The sequence below is a fragment of the Pseudophryne corroboree genome, chromosome 6 (assembly GCF_028390025.1).
Source record: "Pseudophryne corroboree isolate aPseCor3 chromosome 6, aPseCor3.hap2, whole genome shotgun sequence".
NCBI lineage: Eukaryota > Metazoa > Chordata > Amphibia > Anura > Myobatrachidae > Pseudophryne > Pseudophryne corroboree.
In genome coordinates, this window is record NC_086449.1 from 7,686,419 (window position 1) to 7,711,029 (window position 24,611).

General features: G+C 47.8%; 1 protein-coding gene across 3 annotated transcripts in view; it reads left to right on the forward strand.

Moving 5' to 3' along the window:
* LOC134935883 (calmodulin-binding transcription activator 2-like) overlaps positions 1 to 24,611 on the forward strand; it is an 86,949-nt gene that overhangs the window by 59,351 nt on the left and 2,987 nt on the right. The window contains exons 10-18 of one of the 3 annotated variants that reach the window (XM_063930730.1): positions 5,280 to 5,461; positions 5,858 to 5,936; positions 6,160 to 6,436; positions 6,522 to 6,802; positions 6,934 to 7,118; positions 9,300 to 9,455; positions 9,544 to 9,763; positions 9,919 to 9,990; positions 12,345 to 12,365. In XM_063930730.1, coding sequence (XP_063786800.1) covers positions 5,280 to 5,461; positions 5,858 to 5,936; positions 6,160 to 6,436; positions 6,522 to 6,802; positions 6,934 to 7,118; positions 9,300 to 9,455; positions 9,544 to 9,763; positions 9,919 to 9,990; positions 12,345 to 12,365 — 1,473 coding nt within the window. The remainder of the gene's footprint in view (positions 1 to 5,279; positions 5,462 to 5,857; positions 5,937 to 6,159; positions 6,437 to 6,521; positions 6,803 to 6,933; positions 7,119 to 9,299; positions 9,456 to 9,543; positions 9,764 to 9,918; positions 9,991 to 12,344; positions 12,366 to 24,611) is intronic. The other 2 variants (XM_063930732.1, XM_063930731.1) reach the window with 2 other exon arrangements.

Here is a 24,611-nt window from a genome sequence, read left to right on the forward strand (position 1 = left end):
AAAAGCCCATATCTGATCTTCCATATGGACAGGGCAGAATTGAGGACTCGTCCCCAATTTCTCCCTAAGGTGGTATCATCGTTTCATTTGAACCAACCTATTGTGGTGCCTGCGGCTACTAGGGACTTGGAGGACTCCAAGTTACTGGACGTAGTCAGGGCTTTGAAAATCTATGTTTCCAGGACGGCTGGAGTCAGGAAGATTGACTCGCTATTTATCCTGCATGCACCCAACAAGCTGGGTGCTCCTGCTTCTAAGCAGACTATTGCTCGCTGGATCTGTAGCACGATTCAACTAGCTCATTCTGCGGCTGGATTGCCGCATCCAAAATCAGTACAAGCCCATTCCACAAGGAAGGTGGGCTCTTCTTGGGCGGCTGCCCGAGGGGTCTCGGCTTTACAGCTTTGCCGAGCGGCTACTTGGTCAGGTTCAAACACATTTGCAAAGTTCTATAAGTTTGATACCCTGGCTGAGGAGGACCTTGTGTTTGCTCATTCGGTGCTGCAGAGTCATCCGCACTCTCCCGCCCATTTGGGAGCTTTGGTATAATCCCCATGGTCCTTACGGAGTTCCCAGCATCCACTAGGACGTCAGAGAAAATAAGAATTTACTCACCGGTAATTCTATTTCTCGTAGTCCGTAGTGGATGCTGGGCGCCCGTCCCAAGTGCGGACTTTCTGCAATACGTGTATATAGTTATTGCTTAAATAAGGGTTATTGTTATGAGCCATCCGTTGAGTGAGGCTCAGTTTGTTGTTCATACTGTTAACTGGGTATAGTATCACAAGTTATACGGTGTGATTGGTGTGGCTGGTATGAGTCTTACCCTGGATTCAAATTTCCTTTCCTTGTAGTGTCAGCTCTTCCGGGCACAGTTTCCTTAACTGAGGTCTGGAGGAGGGGCATAGAGGGAGGAGCCAGTGCACACCAGATAGTACCTAATCTTTTCTTTAGAGTGCCCAGTCTCCTGCGGAGCCCGTCTATTCCCCATGGTCCTTACGGAGTTCCCAGCATCCACTACGGACTACGAGAAATAGAATTACCGGTGAGTAAATTCTTTTTATATATATATATATATATATATATATATATATATATAAAACACTCTATACCCAGTGCACAGCACCAGCAGTACTACAACATAATATATTTTAATACATTTTATTGTAAACATGTCCAGTGTTTTCCTGTTCCCAGAGCTGAAGGCTGGGCTTCACTAACATAAGCTTTGCAGCTGGGGTTGTGCCGCACTGGAGCATAACTGCTTGAATCGCCGCACTTGGAAGTGAGAACCACTGCATTCTTGCATTCTGTCCAGGCTGCGGTCGCTCCTTACTGCCCCCCCCAGCTCTGGGAGCACAGGAAGCTGGCTCTTTCTGTCCCCAGCTTGCAGACACTCAGTTCTGCCGTCCTGTAGTGCTGGGAGCTGGTCTCCCAGCATTCCCCGGCGTTTGGCACCCAGCATTCCCCGGCTGCAGCGGCTCTTTGTACTTGAGGTCCCGGGAACAAATCCCCCAATAAGTGTCGGCGTCTGGCTGTCTTCGCGGCTGATCGGATAACCCCAGGGGATCAATTGGGCCGCAGGAAATTACCACGGCTAATTGAATTCCCCCCATAGAGGCTAAGCGGTAACCTCCCGGCCTTTGCTGATCAGGAAATACACAATTGGACAATATACACGTGTGCTTGCAATCCATATATCTATATTAAATAGCTGATACATGTATTCAATTATAACAATTCCTAGTTTGCTTCATCTTGCCGCAGTCCTTACCTTTATTAGTGCAGAAGAAATTATTCCTTTTCTCCGCAATTAAAGAAATACATTTCCTAAAAGCAACCAATGAGCACTGTAGTATTTTTTCGGTATTTACATGCTGAGACTTGCAGTGCAATATAGAAAAAATAAAATGCAGGTGCACACTCTAAACACTAAGAACACTAACAATCGGAGCAATTATAATAAACTGCAATTTAACATGGCGTAAAATTGAGGTTCTCAGCATAATTTTGTCCAAAAAAATATGAGCCCACCTACCACGGCCAGATGGCCTCATCAAGTGGGTCCCCAACATTCCTAAGGTTCAAGTCCATGTCACAGGACCCCCTGGGCCAACACATCTCCACGACCCCAAGGCATCACACTGGTGAGAAGTAGCAGTTTAAGTGTTAGATTAATAAGAAGTAGCAGCTCAGTGCTAAGTGTTACACAGGTGAGAAATAGTAATTAGGGTGTTAAAAAATGTCCCGTACTCTGGACTTGATCCTTAGGAATGTTTAAGACCCACCTGATCGGTAGGTGGGCCCATATAATTTGAGGGTAAAAATTATTCAAAGGACCTCAATTTTACTCTGTTAAATAGCAGTGGTTATTATAATTGTTCTGATTACCACTGTTCTTAATGCTTAGATTGTGCACCTGCATTTTCTCTTTTTCCTGCCTCTGTACATGCCTATCGTTCCATCCCTGTCTCCAGTGATTCCTTCCATGTGTATGTCTGTCTCTCTGTATGCATATCCGTCATTCCGTATGTATACATGTATATTCCCGTGTGTGTACGGGCAGCGTTCTCTGTCGCGGTGTAACACGGTTCTATCTGTACTAGCTGTGAACAGAAAGGGGGGGAGGGGGAGTTGGGGGGGAAGGTTCTTCTGTTTAAATTTCCATTAGACGTCATATGAGATTTACTAAGTGGATTATATGCGTCTTCAGTGACAGCCCATATTTTCCACAGCTCCGGTCGCTGTGCGAGGGCCAGGCGTGCAGCGTCTGTACAACGGTGACACTCTGTGACCAGTATAGAGGATATATAAAACCATCATGATTCAGATGCGGTCGCAACTTCGATGGTGTTGCAAATGAACAATTGCACGCGTCGTGGAGGCACTCAGGGAATCGCTGTTCCTACCATCTGCATCGTGGTTGCAATGGACTACACGTTTGTTGAGATGGTTGCAATAGCTCTGGTGCGTGTCTCTGGTCACTTGTGGGCGGTGGCGAGGCCTCGCAGTTCCGTCGCTGAAAAGGGTCGCTGCTGCGTCGGCATTGCGACCGCATCTGAATCACGCCCATTATCTGTCCTACCTGGGTCACTCTCCCGTTCTCTGCCCTGTGACCCCACTTTAGTCATTTTTCCCCTTTAATGCGCCTTCCCTGATGTCACCCTTTGGTGGACATTCCTTAGAAGTTGCCTCCAGTATTACTCCAGTATTATAGCAAGAAACCTTGTATCTCCTCATTTAACTAACTCTGCTCTGTGTCTCCTACAAAGATGCTTCTACCCCCGTGTGGCAGCCCTAGAAGCAGGGAGGCTTAGAGTTGTACCAACAGTGTTTCTGCTAGAGACAACCCTCATATAACAACACTAGCTGCATCAGGCCCCGCTTTCTTACTGTGACTACTGCCACCTCCAGGCCCTGCCTCCTTACTGTGTCAGCACTACCACCATTATGCCCCGCCTCCTTACTGTGACCCCACTGCCACCATTATGCCCCGCCTCCTTACTGTGACTACTGCCACCATCAGGCTCTGCCTCCTTTCTGTGTCAGCACTACCACCATTATGCCCCGCCTCCTTACTGTGACAGCACTGCCACCATTATGACCCGCCTCATTACTGTAACAGAACTGCCACCATTATGCCCGCCTCCTTACTGTGACTACTGCCACCTCCACGCCCTGCCTCCTTACTGTGTCAGCACTACCACCATTATGCCCCGCCTCCTTACTGTGACAGCACTGCCACCATTATGCCCCGCCTCCTTACTGTGACTACTGCCACCTCCAGGCCCCGCCTCCTTACTGTGACTGCTGCCACCATCAGGCCCCGCCTCCTTACTGTGTCAGCACTACCCCATTATGCCCCACCTCCTCACTGTGACAGCACTGCCACCATTATGCCCCGCCTCCTTACTGTGACTGCCCCGCCTCCTTACTGTGTCAGCGCTACCACCATCAGGCCCCGCCTCCTAACTGTTAAATCAATAGCACCATAAGGAACTGCCTCCTTCCAATGACAGCACTGCCATTATCAAACCCCGCCTCATTAATGTTATATCACTAGCGCCAACAGGCCCACCTCCTTACTGTGACAGCACTGCCACCATCCGGCTTCACCTACTTATGGGAAAGCACTACTGGCACCAGTTCCCGCCTCCTTACTATGACAACACTGCCACCTTCAGGCCCCGCCTCCTTACTATAACAACACTGCCACCTTCAGGCCCCGTCTCCTTACTATGACAACACTGCCACCTTCAGGCCCCGCCTCTTTACTATGACAACACTGCCACCTTCAGGCTCCGTCTCCTTACTATGACAACACAGCCACCTTCAGGCTCCGTCTCCTTACTATGACAACACTGCCACCTTCAGGCCCCGCCTCTTTACTATGACAACACTGCCACCTTCAGGCCCCGTCTCCTTACTATGACAACACTTCCACCTTCAGGCCCCGCCTCCTTATTATGACAACATTGCCACCTTCAGGCCCTGTCTCTTTACTGTGACAACCGGTGGCCACCTTCAGGCCCCGTCTCCTTACTATGACAACACTGCCACCTTCAGGCCCCGCCTCCTTATTATGACAACACTGCCACCTTCAGGCCCCGTCTCCTTACTACGACAACACTGCCACCTTCAGGGCCCGTCTTTACTATGACAACTTCCACCTTCAGGCCCTGTCTCCTTACTATGACAACACTGCCACCTTCAGGCCCCGTCTCCTTACTATGACAACACTGCCACCTTCAGGCCCCGTCTCCTTACTATGACAACACTGCCACCTTCAGGCCCCGTCTCCTTACTATGACAACACTGCCACCTTCAGGCCCCGTCTTTTTACTGGGACAACCGGTGGCCTCCTTTCTGCTCGTAACCTCCTTAGGTGGCAAGCGGAAATGTGTGAGAAGTCTCTGGTCTTGACTTTAGGTGGGCTTATTTGCTATAGGTGGATAAACCCGATGCATTTGGGCGCGACAACCGTGACAATGGGTGGCCGGAACAATTGGATTGCTCTGTCGGACACTCCCATTAATTTGCGTGGTGCCTGAAATAAAAGGCTTCACCCCTTCCCCCATCACCACCACTGTGTCCCGTGATTTTACATGCTGATATATTACATTTAAACTTCCAACCATTAGTCCACCCTGGCTGTTCCACGTCTGACCGTGATCTTGGTCCGTTAATAACCAGTAACCCGGCAGACGGAGCCTGGCAGGGGTGTAGATTGTGCGTGTGAGGATATGCGTGTAGGGTAACGGCATTCTCCGTGCTTGCAGGTGTCGGCGGCAGACTCCTTCGAGGCCCGACTGGTGGCTGTATGTGAGAAAATGATGGCGCAGTCCTGCTGGGTGACGTCCGATCTTCTGGCCCATGAGATGAGCTTCCGTGGGATGACTCTGCTGCACCTGGCGGCGGCGCAGGGTTACGCGCGTCTCATTGAGACCCTGATACAGTGGCGGTGAGTGGGTAAATCTGAGCCGGCGTATAATATGGAGGAGAGCACTGGTGCACCACACGTAGCCCGCCTGAGGCCGGACGGTGGCAAGAAGAGCCAGGACGCTGGGACATAAATAATACCACAGAACATTGTGTCCTGCCTTTCACGCCATGTGCCCGGCTTTGTATGGCTCCCAGGGTGGGGTCTGGCCCAGGAGCTGCAGTGGATCACAGTGAATGAGAATGACCTCTGTATTAGCCCGAGGACATGTGCAGGGTAATAGGTGACCATGCTGGAGGTGTCGGAGAAAGCGTTACTCTACATAGGAGAGATAGTCTACAGCCTATGACTGTGACGTTAGGATGCGTAGATGGAAGATCTTGGGTATAACTGTGTCTTCTGTAATGTTCTTTCCAGGAGCATCCACTCTCAGAGCTTAGCGGTGGAGTTAGAGGTGGACCCTCTGAATGTGGATCACTTCTCCTGCACACCCCTGGTGAGAACACTCATTGTCATCTCTTTCTCTAGCCTCTTCCATCTCTATAGCCTATCCCATCTCTATGGTATCTGCCATCTTTATAGTCTCTGCCATCTCTTTCTGTAGTCTCTGCCATCTCTGACGGCTGCTTACCATCATTAGGAGCTTCTTGTAACGACCATCTACTGTCAGTGTTTCCTGCCTCCTCTTCCTAATCCCCACTAATGGTCCCTCCTCACAGATGTGGGCCTGCGCTCTTGGACACACGGAAGCTGCCACCCTACTCTTCCGCTGGGATTGCCGGGCTCTTTCCATCCCGGACTCTTTGGGCCGTCTTCCTCTTGGGGTTGCTCGATCTCGAGGACATGTCAAGCTGGCGTCCACCCTGGAGGAGATGCAGCGGCAGGAGGCGGTGCCAGGAAACTTCACCGACTTGCACGCCTCCAACTGGCACTCGCTGATGGGGAGCCAGGAGATCGGCCAGGGGCTTTCTCCCCTCTCTACAAGTGCAGATACCGGTAATGAAGCTGATAGACAGGGTAGCTTGTCTGTATTGGATAGGAGATGCCCATCACCCAACGCAACGTATATCTCTTTCCCAAGGTCTCAGCAGTCTTCCGTCGCCTTCGGATGTGTCAGATGGCTCCATCTCCATTACATCTGCCTATTCCAGTAGCTCAGCCCTACGAGGCTCCCCTGATTGCAGCACAGAAAGTAGCCAAGACACCCCTATAGAGACATCCCCCAATTCCAGATTGCTGGGAGCTGCGGCCTGGGATTTGGAGGACCCGGTAGAGCAAGCCGGCTATCTGGATTCTCCTGGAGTGGATGAAGAGGATCTTCTGGAATACAGAGAGGACACTGAGAACCATGACTATCTGCAGGTAATGTTTCCCTTCCAGGTCCCGCTAGCGCTTTATCTGTCACTTCTCCCCATCTTACACCTCGGGCACTCTCCTCTCTTCTGCACTCCCTCACATCCTTCCTCTTTCGCTCCCACTCTCCTCTGTCCCAGGTTGATATGGTTACCCTCGCAGAACAGATCATAGAGGCCACACCAGACCGGATAAAGCAGGATGACTTCACAGCAACGGAGCCTGGGGTCCTCCGAGAGAGACCGGGTAACCTTAGCAAGACCATGGCCTGGCTTGCCAGCTACCTGGACACAGCTGACCAGATGCCTGGATTTCCCCCTCATGGGTCAGTATTTTAGTGTATATACTGTGCTGTACTGGAGTTCATGTATATATGACATGGTGTATCAGGCTCTGTGTGTGTGTGTGTGTATATATATATATATATATATATATATAGCATGTTGTAGTTTATGTATTGGGCAGTGTTTGTGTATATGGCATGGTGTACTGATGTCTGTATTGGGCTTTGCGTGTGTGTAAATGGCATGGTGTAGTATTGTCTGTACTGCGCTGTGTGTGTATATATGGCATGGTGTAGTAGTGTATATACTGGGCTGTGTGTATATGTGCCATGGTGTAGTAGTGTCTACTGGACTGTGTGTGTGTGTATATATGGCATGGTGTAGTAGTGTATATACTGGGCTGTGTCTATGAGTGCCATGGTGTAGTAGTGTCTGTACTGGACTGTGTGTGTGTGTGTGTGTGTGTGTGTGTGTGTGTGTGTGTGTGTGTGTGTGTGTGTGTGTGTGTGTGTGTTCGTGTGTATATATGGCATGGTGTAGTAGTGTATGTACTGGGCTGTGTGTGTATATATGGCATGGTGTAGTAGTGTCTGCACTGGGCTGTGTGTGTGTGTGTGTGTGTGTGTGTGTGTGTATATATGGCATGGTGTAGTAGTGTCTGTACTGGGCAGTGTGTGTATATGTGCCATGGTGTAGTGTTTGTTCTGAACGCTGTGTATATATGGCATGGTGTAGTATTGTCTGTACTGGGCAGTCTGTGTATATATGGCATGGTGTAGTAGTGTCTGTGGTGGGTGTATATATGTCATGGTGTAGTGTCTGTACTGAACTCTGTATTTATGGCATGGTGTAGTAGTGTCTACTGGACTGTGTGTATACATATGGCATGGTGTAGTAGTGTATGTACTGGGCTGTGTGTGTATATATGGCATGGTGTAGTAGTGTCTGTACTGGGCTGTGTGTATACATATGGCATGGTGTAGTGTATGTACTGGGCTGTGTGTATACATATGGCATGGTGTAGTGTATGTACTGGGCTGTGTGTGTATATATGGCATGGTGTAGTAGGTTCTGTACTGGGCAGTGTGTGTATATATGGCATGGTGTAGTAGAGTAGTGTCTGTACTGGGCTGTGTGTGTATATATGGCATGGTGTACTAGTGTCTGTACTGGGCAGTGTGTGTATATATGGCATGGTGTAGTAGTGTATGTACTGGGCTGTGTGTGTATATATGGCATGGTGTAGTAGTGTCTGTACTGGGCTGTGTGTATATATGGCATGGTGTAGTAGTGTCTGTACTGGGCTGTGTGTGTATATATGGCATGGTGTAGTAGTGTCTGTACTGGGCTGTGTGTATACATATGGCATGGTGTAGTGTATGTACTGGGCTGTGTGTGTATATATGGCATGGTGTAGTAGGTTCTGTACTGGGCAGTGTGTGTATATATGGCATGGTGTAGTAGTGTCTGTGGTGGGTGTATATATGTCATGGTGTAGTGTCTGTACTGAACTCTGTATATATAGCATGGTGTAGTAGTGTCTACTGGACTGTGTGTATACATATGGCATAGTGTAGTAGTGTATGTACTGGGCTGTGTGTGTATATATGGCATGGTGTAGTAGTGTCTGTACTGGGCTGTGTGTATACATATGGCATGGTGTAGTGTATGTACTGGGCTGTGTGTATACATATGGCAAGGTGTAGTGTATGTACTGGGCTGTGTGTGTATATATGGCATGGTGTAGTAGGTTCTGTACTGGGCAGTGTGTGTATATATGGCATGGTGTAGTAGTGTCTGTACTGGGCAGTGTGTGTATATATGGCATGGTGTAGTAGTGTATGTACTGGGCTGTGTGTGTATATATGGCATGGTGTAGTAGTGTCTGTACTGGGCTGTGTGTGTATAAATGGCATGGTGTAGTAGTGTCTGTACTGGGCTGTGTGTATACATATGGCATGGTGTAGTGTATGTACTGGGCTGTGTGTGTATATATGGCATGGTGTAGTAGGTTCTGTACTGGTCAGTGTGTGTATATATGGCATGGTGTAGTGTCTACTTGGCAGTGTATGTATATATGGCATGGTGTAGTAGTGTCCGCATTGGGCGGTGGGTAAATATATGACATAGTGTAGGAGTGTTTGTACTGGACTGTGTGTGTAAATATGGCATGGTGTAGTAGTGTGTGAGGATGACATAGGCTCCCTGTTTTCTCTTGGCAGTGAGGGACTGCGTGCTGCTCGTGCCTTGGCTCGCTTTGCTCAGATGAACCCGGTAGAGGATGGGAGCAGCCTGGGAGCAGAGATTGGAGCATTTGGGCAGCGTAGCAAGAGAGGGAACAGGAGATCCATGGAGGGCTTACGTGTCAAGGTGACCAGGTATGGACAATATGTATACACAGACATACGTACGTCAGTCTTCTGTATGCTAGATATTTAGTATCCCTCCCATTTTATGTGTTCCCAGGTCGGAGGCCCCACTGTCCCCCACAACGCCTCCTCCCCTGGGAGAGATCTCCTTTGAAAGGTTTGACCCACCAGGAGCTGCCCGATGGTCCGAGTTCCTTAGTGCCTCCAGTAGTGGCCGGATGGAAAGTGAGTTTGCTCTGCTGACCCTCTCTGACCATGAGCAGCGGGAGCTGTATGAGGCGGCTCGAGTCATCCAGACTGCCTTCCGCAAGTACAAGGTGAGCGGCTACATCTCTGTGTCTGCCTAAGCAATGAGTATTATGTCAAGGAGCATTCACCTGATGTCTAAAGATAAAGACTAGCCTCCCATAAAACCATTACCTTCAGCCAGATATCCTCTAGTAATGATTCAATCTGATCTTTTTGAATTTAGGGCCGACGGTTAAAGGAGCAACAGGATCTGGCGGCTGCAGTAATTCAGAGATGCTACCGAAAATACAAACAGGTAAGGGGTGTAAGGGTTGTCTCTGTAGGCTTCAGTAAAACCATGGTCTCTCCCAGACCACTTTGTATATGATACCTTTAATGTGGAGTTGAGGGTTTTTTTGTGACCTTTGAAAGGACCCTTTTGACTTACCTTGTACAAGAAAATCAAAGATTCTAGTTTTTACAAGTATAAAATAAATCAGAAATTGATGTTGTAAATCAGTGTGACCAATGAAACATGAGTAAGAAATTTTCCATAATTCTTTAAAATTACTGGAAGACTAAGGATGATGGTCAACACACACTTTTTTTGGGCCAAATCTTGTATATTTCATGTTATGTGACTACCATCAGTACACACCTGTACCCTCGTGGACTCTCTTCGCTTGACATGCTTCAGCCAAGGTGGCTTGCTCTGCTTCGCTCGCCACAGCTTACTATTCCCAATAGATGTCCACGTGGATAGTAAATCAAACAAATGTTGAGAAAACATGTGAAATACCCCCCCCCAAAAAAAAACGTATTGACCATTTATGTGTCAACAATTGTCATGTCTAACTTTTGACCTTGTCAAATATGTAGATATGACCGTTTTGGTGAGAGAATGTAGACATGACCGTGTTGATGAGAGAATGTAGTTATGACTGTGTTGATGAGAGAACATAGACATGACCGTGTTGGTGAGAGAACGCAGGCATGACTGTGTTGGTGAGAGAACGCAGGCATGACCGTGTTGGTGAGAGAACGCAGGCATGATCGTGTTGTTGAGAGAACGCAGGCATGACCGTGTTGGTGAGAGAACGCAGGCATGATCCTGTTGTTGAGAGAACGTAGACATGATCGTGTTGTCGAGAGAACGCAGATATGATTGTATTGTTGAGAGAACGTAGACATGACCGTGTTGTTGAGAGAACGTAGACATGATCGTGTTGTTGAGAGAACGTAGACCTGATCGTGTTGATGAGAGAACGTAGACATTACCGTGTTGTTGAGAGAACGTAGACATGACCGTGTTGTTGAGAGAACGTAGACATGATCGGGTTGATGAGAGAACGTAGACATGATCGGGTTGATAAGAGAACGTAGACATGACCGTGTTGTGAGAGAATGTAGACATGACCGTGTTGTGAGAGAAAGTAGACATGACCGTGTTGTTTTGAGAACGTAGACATGACCGGGTTGTTGAGAGAATGTAGACTTAATCGTGTTGTTGAAAGTACGTAGATATGACCGTGTTGTGAGAGAACGTAGACATGACAGTGTTTTGAGAACATATACATGACAGTGTTGTTGAGAGAACGTAGACATGGCCATGTTATTGAGAGAACGTAGACATGACCGTGTTGTGATAGAACATAGACATGATCTTGTTGATGAGAGAACATAGACATGACTGTGTTGTTGAGAGAATGTAGACATGACCGTGTTGTGATAGAACGTAGAAATGATCTTGTTGATGAGAGAACGTAGACATGACCGTGTTGTTGAGAGAACGTAGACATGACCGGGTTGTTGAGAGAAAGTAGACATGACCTGGTTGTTGAGAGAACGTAGACTTAATCGTGTTGTTGAGAGAACGTAGACATGACCATGTTATTGAGAGAACATAGACATGATCATGTTGATGTGAGAACGTAGACATGACTGGATTAATGAGAGAGCGTACACATTACCATGTTGTGAGAGAACGTAGACATGACCGTGTTGTGATAGAACATAGACATGATCTTGTTGATGAGAGAACATAGACATGACCGTGTTGTTGAGCAAACGTAGATGTCTTCGTATATCTGAGAGAACATAGACAAGATTGTGTTGTTAACAGAAAGTAGAAATGACTGTGTTGCTGAGAGGACATAGACATCAAAGACATGACGTGTTGTTGTGAGAACGTAGACATGATCTTGTTGCTGAGGGGACATAGACTTGGCGTGTTGTTGTGAGAACGTAGACATGATCTTGTTGATGAGAGGACATAGACATGATGCGTTGTTGTGAGAACGTAGACATGAACTTGTTGATGAGAGGACATAGACATGATGCGTTGTTGTGAGAACGTAGACATGATCTTGTTGATGAGAGGACATAGGCATGATACGTTGCTGTGAGAATGTAGACATGATCTTGTTGATGAGAGGACATAGGCATGATACGTTGCTGTGAGAACGTAGACATGATCTTGTTGATGAGAGGACATAGACATGGCGTGTTGTTGACTGAAGGCAACAGACCTAACTGCACCTTTGGGAGGAGAGGAAATGATAACACCAATAAGAGAACATTTCTCACATTTTGAAGTGGAGGATTCTACATCATACACTGTAGGACTCAGTTTTTGCTTATCCACTAATCCAAGCCTTCTTCCTTTGCAAGCTGACATGGATCGCACTGAAGGTAATTGTCTCATAGATTTTCCAGTCTTGATTCTGCTTCTCATAAGACAAAGGAGTAACCATTTTTTTTTTGGTAGATGCATATGTTTTTTTTTTTATTCCAACTAGTGTGTTGTTTAACCCCTGTGCTTAGTATTATGGACAACAGTGAATAGTCTCCTGGGTAGGAATGTTTAAAGGAGGACACCAGTCTTGACTCAACGAGAGTCATTCATTCCCACAGACCTGGTATACTGACACTGGCAGTAGCTGTTTGGAAAAGTTGCCTTCTCTAAAAATGACCGAAGTTCCCCAAAATAACATCTCACACACTTAACCTTACTTCAGTCACCACTAAGTTTTAGTTCAAGAACTGACGGTCTTAGTAAGTCTTTGATTACTTCATGACTTATCTCAAACTTAATTAAAGATACTATAATCCAAACAATTGTTTGTTATAGCATTGTAAAAATCAAGTCTATCTGATACTGTATGTTACTTCATTATGAACACAAAGACAGAATGTTATTTTGTGGAATTAAATGCAATTACAAGTCACAATGCTTAATGATGAAAAATGCTGATAAGAGATAGACATACTGAAAATGTAAATTGAAAAATAATGCTTAATATAAAACCAACAGAAACACTCATGCAGCACACTCGCATAACATTTAAATTCAATTGATTATCACTCCCAATCTCCCATCTAAAGTGATGGGAGATTGTGGGGGGCATATACAATTGAGTACCGTTATTGCACTGATCGCGCCCATAGAGGTCTGGTTTAACTGCGTAAATCGGCTAAACCCGTCCAAAATGCTGGGCGCGATCGTGAAAAGTGCCATTTGGGCGCCAAAACGGGTCACTTTTCGCTCATTTCAGCTCGCCACCCCTGGGGGGGGGGGGGGGTGCAAGCTGAATTGCAGATGCAGGCATGCCATTTCACTCCCGAGCATAGCTACAATTGAGTACCTCAGTTTGGGCGCCATCTAGTGGCTGCCGACAAAGCAACATTTGAATCTCGTCCAATAAGTTGATGAGGCTAGAGAAATAAATACATAATTTTCTCTATCGTCCTAAGTGGATGCTGGGGTTCCTGAAAGGACCATGGGGGAATAGCGGCTCCGCAGGAGACAGGGCACAAAAGTAAAGCTTTTACAGGTCAGGTGGTGTGTACTGGCTCCTCCCCCTATGACCCTCCTCCAGACTCCAGTTAGATTTTTGTGCCCGGCCGAGAAGGGTGCAATTCTAGGTGGCTCTCATAAAGAGCTGCTTAGAGAGTTTAGCTTAGGTTTTTTATTTTACAGTGATTCCTGCTGGCAACAGGATCACTGCAACGAGGGACAGAGGGGAGAAGAAGTGAACTCACCTGCGTGCAGGATGGATTGGCTTCTTGGCTACTGGACATGAAGCTCCAGAGGGACGATCACAGGTACAGCCTGGATGGTCACCGGAGCCACGCCGCCGGCCCCCTCACAGATGCTGAAGCAAGAAGAGGTCCAGAATCGGCGGCTGAAGACTCCTGCAGTCTTCTTAAGGTAGCGCACAGCACTGCAGCTGTGCGCCATTTTCCTCTCAGCACACTTCACACGGCAGTCACTGAGGGTGCAGGGCGCTGGGGGGGGGGCGCCCTGGGAGGCAAATGAAAACCTTTAAAAAGGCTAAAAATACCTCACATATAGCCCCAGAGGCTATATGGAGATATTTACCCCTGCCTAAATGTACTAAATAGCGGGAGACGAGCCCGCCGAAAAAGGGGCGGGGCCTATCTCCTCAGCACACGGCGCCATTTTCTGTCACAGCTCCGCTGGTCAGGAAGGCTCCCAGGTCTCTCCCCTGCACTGCACTACAGAAACAGGGTATAACAGAGAGGGGGGGCAAAATAAATGGCTATATATATTAATATAAAAGCAGCTATAAGGGAGCACTTAATCATAAGGCTATCCCTGTCATATATAGCGCTTTTTGGTGTGTGCTGGCAGACTCTCCCTCTGTCTCCCCAAAGGGCTAGTGGGTCCTGTCTTCGTATAGAGCATTCCCTGTGTGTCTGCTGTGTGTCGGTACGTGTGTGTCGACATGTATGAGGACGTTATTGGTGTGGAGGCGGAGCAATTGCCAAATATGAGGATGTCACCTCCTAGGGGGTCGACACCAGAATGGATGCCTTTATTTGTGGAATTACGGGATAGCGTCAACTCGCTTAAGCAGTCGTTTGCCGACATGAGGCGGCCGGACACTCAATTAGTGCCTGTCCAGGCGCCTCAAACACCGTCAGGGGCTGTAAAACGCCCCTTGCCTCAGTCGGTCGACACAGACCCAGACACAGGCACTGATTCCGGTGGTGAAGGTGACGAATCAACCGTATTTTCCAGTAGGGCCACACGTTATATGATTTTGGCAATAAAGGAGATGTTACATTTAGCTGATACTACAGGTACCACTAAACAGGGTATTATGTGGGGTGTGAAAAAACTACCAGTAGTTTTTACCGAATCAGAAGAATTAAATGACGTGGGTGATGAAGCGTGGGGTGCCCCGATAAAAAACTGCTAATTTCAAAGAAGTTATTGGCTTTATACCCTTTCCCGCCAGAGGTTAGGGAGCGCTGGGAAACACCTCCTAGGGTGGACAAAGCGCTAACACGCTTATCAAAACAAGTGGCGTTACCCTCTCCTGAGACGGCCGCACTTAAAGATCCATCAGATAGGAGGATGGAAAATATCCAAAAAGGTATATACACACATGCAGGTGTTATACTACGACCAGCTATTGCGACTGCCTGGATGTGCAGTGCTGGGGTAGTTTGGTCAGAGTCCCTGATCGAAAATATTGATACCCTGGACAGGGACAATATTTTACTGTCGTTAGAACAAATAAAGGATGCATTTCTTTATATGCGTGATGCACAGGGAGATATCTGCACACTGGCATCACGGGTAAGTGCTATGTCCATTTCGGCCAGAAGAGCTTTATGGACACGACAGTGGACAGGCGATGCGTAGAGGAGTTATTTGGGGTCGGTTCTATCGGATTTGGTGGCCACGGCTACGGCCGGGAAATCCACCTTTCTACCTCAAGTCACTCCCCAACAGAAAAAGGCACCGACCTTTCAACCGCAGCCCTTTCGTTCCTTTAAAAATAAGAGAGCAAAGGGCTATTCATATCTGCCACGAGGCAGAGGACGAGGGAAGAGACAGCAACAGGCAGCTCCTTCCCAGGAACAGAAGCCCTCCCCGGCTTCTACAAAAGCCTCAGCATGACGCTGGGGCTTCGCAAGCGGACTCGGGGGCGGTAGGCGGTCGTCTCAAGAATTACAGCGCGCAGTGGGCTCACTCGCAGGTAAATCCCTGGATCCTGCAGATAATATCTCAGGGGTACAGGTTGAAATTAGAGACAGAGCCACCTCGCCGTTTCCTGAAGTCTGCTTTACCAACGTCCCCCTCAGAAAGGGAGACGGTTTTGGAAGCCATTCACAAGCTGTATTCTCAGCAGGTGATAGTCAAGGTACCTCTTCTACAACAAGGGAAGGGGTATTATTCCACTCTTTTTGTGGTACCGAAGCCGGATGGCTCGGTAAGGCCTATTCTAAATCTGAAGTCCTTGAACCTGTACATAAAGAAGTTCAAGTTCAAGATGGAGTCACTCAGAGCAGTGATAGCGAACCTGGAAGAAGGGGACTTTATGGTATCCTTGGACATCAAGGATGCGTATCTCCACGTTCCAATTACCCCTCACACCAGGGGTACCTCAGGTTCGTTGTACAAAACTGTCACTATCAGTTTCAGACGCTGCCGTTTGGTTTGTCCACGGCACCTCGGGTCTTTACAAAGGTAATGGCCGAGATAATATTTCTTCTTCGAAGAAAAGGCGTATTAATTATCCCATACTTGGACGATCTCCTAATAAGGGCAAGGTCCAGAGAACAGCTAGAGATGGGTTTAGCACTATCTCAAGAGGTGCTAAAGCAGCACGGATGGATTCTGAATATTCCAAAATCCCAATTAATGCCGACAACTCGTCTGCTGTTCCTGGGGATGATTCTGGACACAGTTCAGAAAAAGGTTTTTCTTCCCGAAGAAAAAGCCAAGGAGTTATCTGACCTGGTCAGGAACCTCCTAAAACCAGGAAAGGTGTCTGTACATCAATGCACAAGAGTCCTGGGAAAAAATGGTAGCTTCTTACGAAGCAATCCCTTTCGGCAGATTCCATGCAAAGGGATCTGTTGGACAAATGGTCAGGGTCGCATCTTCAGATGCACCTGCGGATAACCCTGTCGCCGAGGACAAGGGTATCCCTTCTGTGGTGGTTGCAGGAGGCTCATCTATTGGAGGGCCGCAGATTCGGCATGCAGGATTGGATCCTGGTGACCACGGATGCCAGCCTGAGAGGCTGGGGAGCAGTCACACAGGGAAGAAATTTCCAGGGAGTGTGGTCGAGCCTGAAAAAGTCTCTTCACATAAGCATTCTGGAACTAAGAGCAATCTACAATGCTCTAAGCCAGGCGGAACCGCTGCTTCAAGGAAGACCGGTGTTGATCCAGTCGGACAACATCACGGCAGTCGCCCATGTAAACAGACAGGGCGGCACAAGAAGCAGGAGGGCAATGGCAGAAGCTGCCAGGATCCTTCGCTGGGCGGAGAATCACGTGATAGCACTGTCAGCAGTATTCATCCCGGGCGTGGACAACTGGGAAGCAGACTTCCTCAGCAGACACGACCTTCACCCGGGAGAGTGGGGACTTCATCCAGAAGTTTTCCACATGCTATTAAACCGTTGGGTAAAACCAATGGTGGACATGATGGCGTCTCGCCTCAACAAAACACTGGACAGGTATTGCGCCAGGTCAAGAGATCCGCAGGCAATAGCTGTGGACGCGCTGGTAACACCTTGGGTGTACCAGTCGGTATATGTGTTTCCTCCTCTGCCTCTCATACCAAAGGTATTGAGGATTATACGGCAAAGAGGAGTAAGACTAGTGGCTCCGGATTGGCCAAGAAGGACTTGGTACCCGGAACTTCAAGAGATGGTCACGGACGATCCGTGGCCTCTACTTCTGAGAAGGGACCTGCTTCAGCAGGGTCCTTGTCTTTTTCAAGACTTACCGCGGCTGCGTTTGACGGCATGGCGTTTGAATGCCAGATCCTAAAAGGAAAAGGCATTCCGGAAGAAGTCATTCCTACCTTGATAAAGGCAAGGAAGGAAGTCACCGCGAAGCATTATCGCCGTATTTGGCGAAAATATGTTGCGTGGTGCGAGCAGCGGAGTGCTCCGATGGAGGAATTTCAACTGGGTCGTTTTCCTACATTTCCTGCAATCAGGATTGTCTATGGGTCTCAAATTGGGATCTATTAAGGTTCAAATTTCGGCCATATCAATATTCTTCCAAAAAGAATTGGCCTCAGTCCCTGAGGTCCAGATTTTTATCAAAGGAGTACTGCATATACAGCCTCCTGTGGTGCCTAAGGTGGCACCGTGGGATCTAAATGTAGTTTTAGATTTCCTCAAATCCAATTGGTTTGAACCACTAAAGAATGTGGATTTGAAATATCTCACATGGAAAGTGACTATGTTACTGGCCCTGGCTTCGGCCGGGAGAGTATCTGAACTGGCGGCTTTGTTTTATAAAAGCCCTTATTTAATTTTCCATTCGACATAGGGCAGAGCGGCGGACGCGTCCGCATTTTCTCCCTAAGGTGGTATCAGCGTTTCACCTGAACCAGCCTATTGTAGTGCCTGCGGCTACAGACGACTTGAAGGACTCCAAGTTGTTGGACGTTGTCAGAGCCTTAAAAATATACATTTAAAGGACGGCTGGAGTCAGAAAATCTGACTCGCTGTTTATACTGTATGCACCCAACAAGTTGGGTGCACCTGCTTCTAAGCAGTCGATTGCTCGTTGGATTTGTAACAAAATTCAACTTGTACATTCTGTGGCAGGCCTGCCACAGCCTAAATCTGTTAAGGCCCATTCCGCAAGGAAGGTGGGCTCATCTTGGGCGCCTGCCCGAGGGGTCTCGGCATTACAACTCTGCCGAGCAGCTACGTGGTCAGGGGAGAACACGTTTGTAAATTTTTACAAATTTGATACCCTGGCAAAGGAGGACCTGGAGTTCTCTCATTCGGTGCTGCAGAGTCATCCGCACTCTCCCGCCCGTTTGGGAGCTTTGGTATAATCCCCATGGTCCTTTCAGGAACCCCAGCATCCACTTAGGACGATAGAGAAAATAGGAATTTACTTACCGATAATTCTATTTCTCGGAGTCCGTAGTGGATGCTGGGCGCCCATCCCAAGTGCGGATTATCTGCAATACTTGTACATAGTTATTGTTAACTAATTCGGGTTATTGTTTAGGAAGCCATCTTTCAGAGGCTCCTCTGTTATCATACTGTTAACTGGGTTTAGATCACAAGTTGTACGGTGTGATTGGTGTGGCTGGTATGAGTCTTACCCGGGATTCAAAATCCTCCCTTATTGTGTACGCTCGTCCGGGCACAGTACCTAACTGGAGTCTGGAGGAGGGTCATAGGGGGAGGAGCCAGTACACACCACCTGACCTGTAAAAGCTTTACTTTTGTGCCCTGTCTCCTGCGGAGCCGCTATTCCCCCATGGTCCTTTCAGGAACCCCAGCATCCACTACGGACTCCGAGAAATAGAATTATCGGTAAGTAAATTCTTATTTATTATTGCAGGAATTATACAATCCCATTATAGATACTACCTAATATTGGGGTATTTACCAACATGAACGATCTTATAATACATAGATTATATGACTAGATCATTGTCTAGATCCTGTACATTTTGGAGATTCGTGGTATATACATTATCTCCTGATACAGACATGGACGTTATAATAGTGATTACAGTTACTTATGCTAGATGTGTTTACATTTTATTCAACTTTTTTATCTTTTTACAATTCTGTTTAGTCTATCAATAGGCTTTTTTGGAGACCTTTGTTGAAGTGATTTTTTTATTCTTGAGAAATTTATTAAATACATGTTATAAAACTTTAACAATTTAACAGTTCATTGGTAGTACCTAAATCTAGCACCCACATATAGTATTCACTATTAATACTTGACATCAGGGATTGCCTGTAAATATGATATTTACAGATAGTTACAGAATATATTGAAGGTTGATGCTGGGATCAATAGGTGTGTAGATGGCTCCATTCAAATAAAAGAAGATAATAATTTCTCACTAGTGACAAAGTCAAAGTAGCTGAAGATTACACATTGTTGGTGGAGTCATGGTAGCTGAAGATTGCAGACTGGTGGCAGTGTCATGGTAGCTGAAGATTGCAAGCTGGTGGCAGAGCCATGGTAGCTGAAGATTGCAGATTGGTGGCAGGGTCATGGTAGCTGAAGATTGCAGACTGGTGGCAGAGTCATGGTAGCTGAAGATTGCACACTGGTGGCAGTGTCATGGTAGCTGAAGATTGCAGACTGGTGGCAGAGTCATGGTAGCTGAAGATTACACACTGGTGGTAGAGTCATGGTAGCTGAAGATTGCAAGCTGGTGGCAGAGTCATGGTAGCTGAAGATTACACACTGGTGGTAGAGTCATGGTAGCGGAAGGTTGAAAATTGGTGGCAGGGTCATGGTAGCAGAAGATTGCAAACTGGTGGCAGGGTCATGGTAGCGGAAGATTGCAGACTGGTGGCAGAGTCATGGTAGCTGAAGATTGCAGACTGGTGGTAGAGTCATGGTAGGTGAAGATTGCACACTGGTGGCAGAGTCATGGTAGCTGAAGATTGCAGACTGGTGGTAGAGTCATGGTAGGTGAATATTGCAGACTGGTGGTAGAGTCATGGTAGCTGAAGATTGCAGACTGGTTGTAGAGTCATGGTAGCTGAAGATTGCAGACTGGTGGCAGAGTCATGGTAGCTGAAGATTGCAGACTGGTGGCAGAGTCATGGTAGCTGAAGATTGCAGACTGGTGGTAGAGTCATGGTAGCTGAAGATTGCAGACTGGTGGTAGAGTCATGGTAGCTGAAGATTGCAGACTGGTGGCAGAGTCATGGTAGCTGAAGATTGCAGACTGGTGGTAGAGTCATGGTAGGTGAAGATTGCACACTGGTGGCAGAGTCATGGTAGCTGAAGATTGCAGACTGGTGGTAGAGTCATGGTAGCTGAAGATTGCAGACTGGTGGTAGAGTCATGGTAGCTGAAGATTGCAGACTGGTGGCAGAGTCATGGTAGCTGAAGATTGCAGACTGGTGGCAGAGTCATGGTAGCTGAAGATTGCAGACTGGTGGTAGAGTCATGGTAGCTGAAGATTGCAGACTGGTTGTAGAGTCATGGTAGGTGAAGATTGCACACTGGTGGCAGAGTCATGGTAGCTGAAGATTGCAGACTGGTGGCAGAGTCATGGTAGGTGAATATTGCAGACTGGTGGTAGAGTCATGGTAGCTGAAGATTGCAGACTGGTGGCAGAGTCATTGTAGCTGAAGATTGCAGACAGGTGGTAGAGTCATGGTAGCTGAAGATTGCAGACTGGTGGTAGAGTCATGGTAGCTGAAGATTGCAGACTGGTGGCAGAGTCATGGTAGCTGAAGATTGCAGACTGGTGGCAGAGTCATGGTAGCTGAAGATTGCAGACTGGTGGTAGAGTCATGGTAGCTGAAGATTGCAGACTGGTGGTAGAGTCATGGTAGCTGAAGATTGCAGACTGGTGGCAGAGTCATGGTAGCTGAAGATTGCAGACTGGTGGTAGAGTCATGGTAGCTGAAGATTGCAGACTGGTGGTAGAGTCATGGTAGCTGAAGATTGCAAGCTGGTGGCAGAGTCATGGTAGCTGAAGATTGCAGACTGGTGGCAGAATCATGGTAGCTGAAGATTGCAGACTGGTGGTAGAGTCATGGTAGCTGAAGATTGCAAGCTGGTGGCAGAGTCATGGTAGCTGAAGATTGCAGACTGGTGGCAGGGTCATGGTAGCTGAAGATTGCAGACTGGTGGCAGAGTCATGGTAGCTGAAGATTGCAAACTGGTGGCAGAGTCATGGTAGCGGAAGGTTGAAAATTGGTGGCAGGGTCATTATAGCAGAAGATTGCAAACTGGTGGCAGGGTCATGGTAGCTGAAGATTGCAGACTGGTGGTAGAGTCATGGTAGGTGAAGATTGCACACTGGTGGCAGAGTCATGGTAGCTGAAGATAGCAGACTGGTGGTAGAGTCATGGTAGGTGAATATTGCAGACTGGTGGTAGAGTCATGGTAGCTGAAGATTGCAGACTGGTGGCAGAGTCATGGTAGCTGAAGATTGCAGACTGGTGGCAGAGTCATGGTAGCTGAAGATTGCAGACTGGTGATAGAGTCATGGTAGGTGAAGATTGCACACTGGTGGCAGAGTCATGTTAGCTGAAGATTGCAGACTGGTGGTAGAGTCATGGTAGGTGAATATTGCAGACTGGTGGTAGAGTCATGGTAGCTGAAGATTGCAGACTGGTGGCAGAGTCATGGTAGCTGAAGATTGCAGACTGGTGGCAGAGTCATGGTAGCTGAAGATTGCAGACTGGTGGTAGAGTCATGGTAGGTGAAGATTGCACACTGGTGGCAGAGTCATGGTAGCTGAAGATTGCAGACTGGTGGTAGAGTCATGGTAGGTGAATATTGCAGACTGGTGGTAGAGTCATGGTAGCTGAAGATTGCAGACTGGTGGCAGGGTCATGGTAGCGGAAGATTGCAGACTGGTGGCAGAGTCATGGTAGCTGAAGATTGCAGACTGGTGGTAGAGTCATGGTAGCTGAAGATTGCAGACTGGTTGTAGAGTCATGGTAGGTGAAGATTGCACACTGGTGGCAGAGTCATGGTAGGTGAAGATTGCAGACTGGTGGTAGAGTCATGGTAGGTGAATATTGCAGACTGGTGGTAGAGTCATGGTAGCTGAAGATTGCAGACTGGTGGCAGAGTCATGGTAGCTGAAGATTGCAGACTGGTGGTAGAGTCATGGTAGCTGAAGATTGCAGACTGGTGGTAGAGTCATGGTAGCTGAAGATTGCAGACTGGTGGCAGAGTCATGGTAGCTGAAGATTGCAGACTGGTGGTAGAGTCATGGTAGGTGAAGATTGCACACTGGTGGCAGAGTCATGGTAGCTGAAGATTGCAGACTGGTGGTAGAGTCATGGTAGGTGAATATTGCAGACTGGTGGTAGAGTCATGGTAGCTGAAGATTGCAGACTGGTGGCAGAGTCATGGTAGCTGAAGATTGCAGACTGGTGGCAGATTCATGGTAGCTGAAGATTGCAGACTGGTGGTAGAGTCATGGTAGCTGAAGATTGCAGACTGGTTGTAGTGTCATGGTAGGTGAAGATTGCACACTGGTGGCAGAGTCATGGTAGCTGAAGATTGCAGACTGGTGGTAGAGTCATGGTAGGTGAATATTGCAGACTGGTTGTAGAGTCATGGTAGCTGAAGATTGCAGACTGGTGGTAGAGTCATGGTAGCTGAAGATTGCAGACTGGTGGTAGAGTCATGGTAGCTGAAGATTGCAGACTGGTGGCAGAGTCATGGTAGCTGAAGATTGCAGACTGGTGGCAGAGTCATGGTAGCTGAAGATTGCAGACTGGTGGTAGAGTCATGGTAGCTGAAGATTGCAGACTGGTGGTAGAGTCATGGTAGCTGAAGATTGCAGACTGGTGGCAGAGTCATGGTAGCTGAAGATTGCAGACTGGTGGTAGAGTCATGGTAGGTGAATATTGCAGACCGGTGGTAGAGTCATGGTAGCTGAAGATTGCAGACTGGTGGCAGAGTCATGGTAGCTGAAGATTGCAGACTGGTGGCAGAGTCATGGTAGCTGAAGATTGCAGACTGGTGGTAGAGTCATGGTAGCTGAAGATTGCAGACTGGTAGTAGAGTCATGGTAGGTGAAGATTGCACACTGGTGGCAGAGTCATGGTAGCTGAAGATTGCAGACTGGTGGTAGAGTCATGGTAGGTGAATATTGCAGACTGGTGGTAGAGTCATGGTAGCTGAAGATTGCAGACTGGTGGCAGAGTCATGGTAGCTGAAGATTGCAGACTGGTGGTAGAGTCATGGTAGCTGAAGATTGCAGACTGGTGGCAGAGTCATGGTAGCTGAAGATTGCAGACTGGTGGCAGAGTCATGGTAGCTGAAGATTGCAGACTGGTGGTAGAGTCATGGTAGCTGAAGATTGCAGACTGGTGGTAGAGTCATGGTAGCTGAAGATTGCAGACTGGTGGCAGAGTCATGGTAGCTGAAGATTGCAGACTGGTGGTAGAGTCATGGTAGCTAAAGATTGCAGACTGGTGGTAGAGTCATGGTAGCTGAAGATTGCAAGCTGGTGGCAGAGTCATGGTAGCTGAAGATTGCAGACTGGTGGCAGAATCATGGTAGCTGAAGATTGCAGACTGGTGGTAGAGTCATGGTAGCTGAAGATTGCAAGCTGGTGGCAGAGTCATGGTAGCTGAAGATTGCAGACTGGTGGCAGGGTCATGGTAGCTGAAGATTGCAGACTGGTGGCAGAGTCATGGTAGCTGAAGATTGCAAACTGGTGGCAGAGTCATGGTAGCGGAAGGTTGAAAATTGGTGGCAGGGTCATTATAGCAGAAGATTGCAAACTGGTGGCAGGGTCGTGGTAGCTGAAGATTGCAGACTGGTGGTAGAGTCATGGTAGGTGAAGATTGCACACTGGTGGCAGAGTCATGGTAGCTGAAGATTGCAGACTGGTGGTAGAGTCATGGTAGGTGAATATTGCAGACTGGTGGTAGAGTCATGGTAGCTGAAGATTGCAGACTGGTGGCAGAGTCATGGTAGCTGAAGATTGCAGACTGGTGGCAGAGTCATGGTAGCTGAAGATTGCAGACTGGTGGTAGAGTCATGGTAGCTGAAGATTGCAGACTGGTGGCAGAGTCATGGTAGCTGAAGATTGCAAACTGGTGGCAGAGTCATGGTAGCGGAAGGTTGAAAATTGGTGGCAGGGTCATTATAGCAGAAGATTGCAAACTGGTGGCAGGGTCATGGTAGCTGAAGATTGCAGACTGGTGATAGAGTCATGGTAGGTGAAGATTGCACACTGGTGGCAGAGTCATGTTAGCTGAAGATTGCAGACTGGTGGTAGAGTCATGGTAGGTGAATATTGCAGACTGGTGGTAGAGTCATGGTAGCTGAAGATTGCAGACTGGTGGCAGAGTCATGGTAGCTGAAGATTGCAGACTGGTGGTAGAGTCATGGTAGCTGAAGATTGCAGACTGGTGGTAGAGTCATGGTAGGTGAAGATTGCACACTGGTGGCAGAGTCATG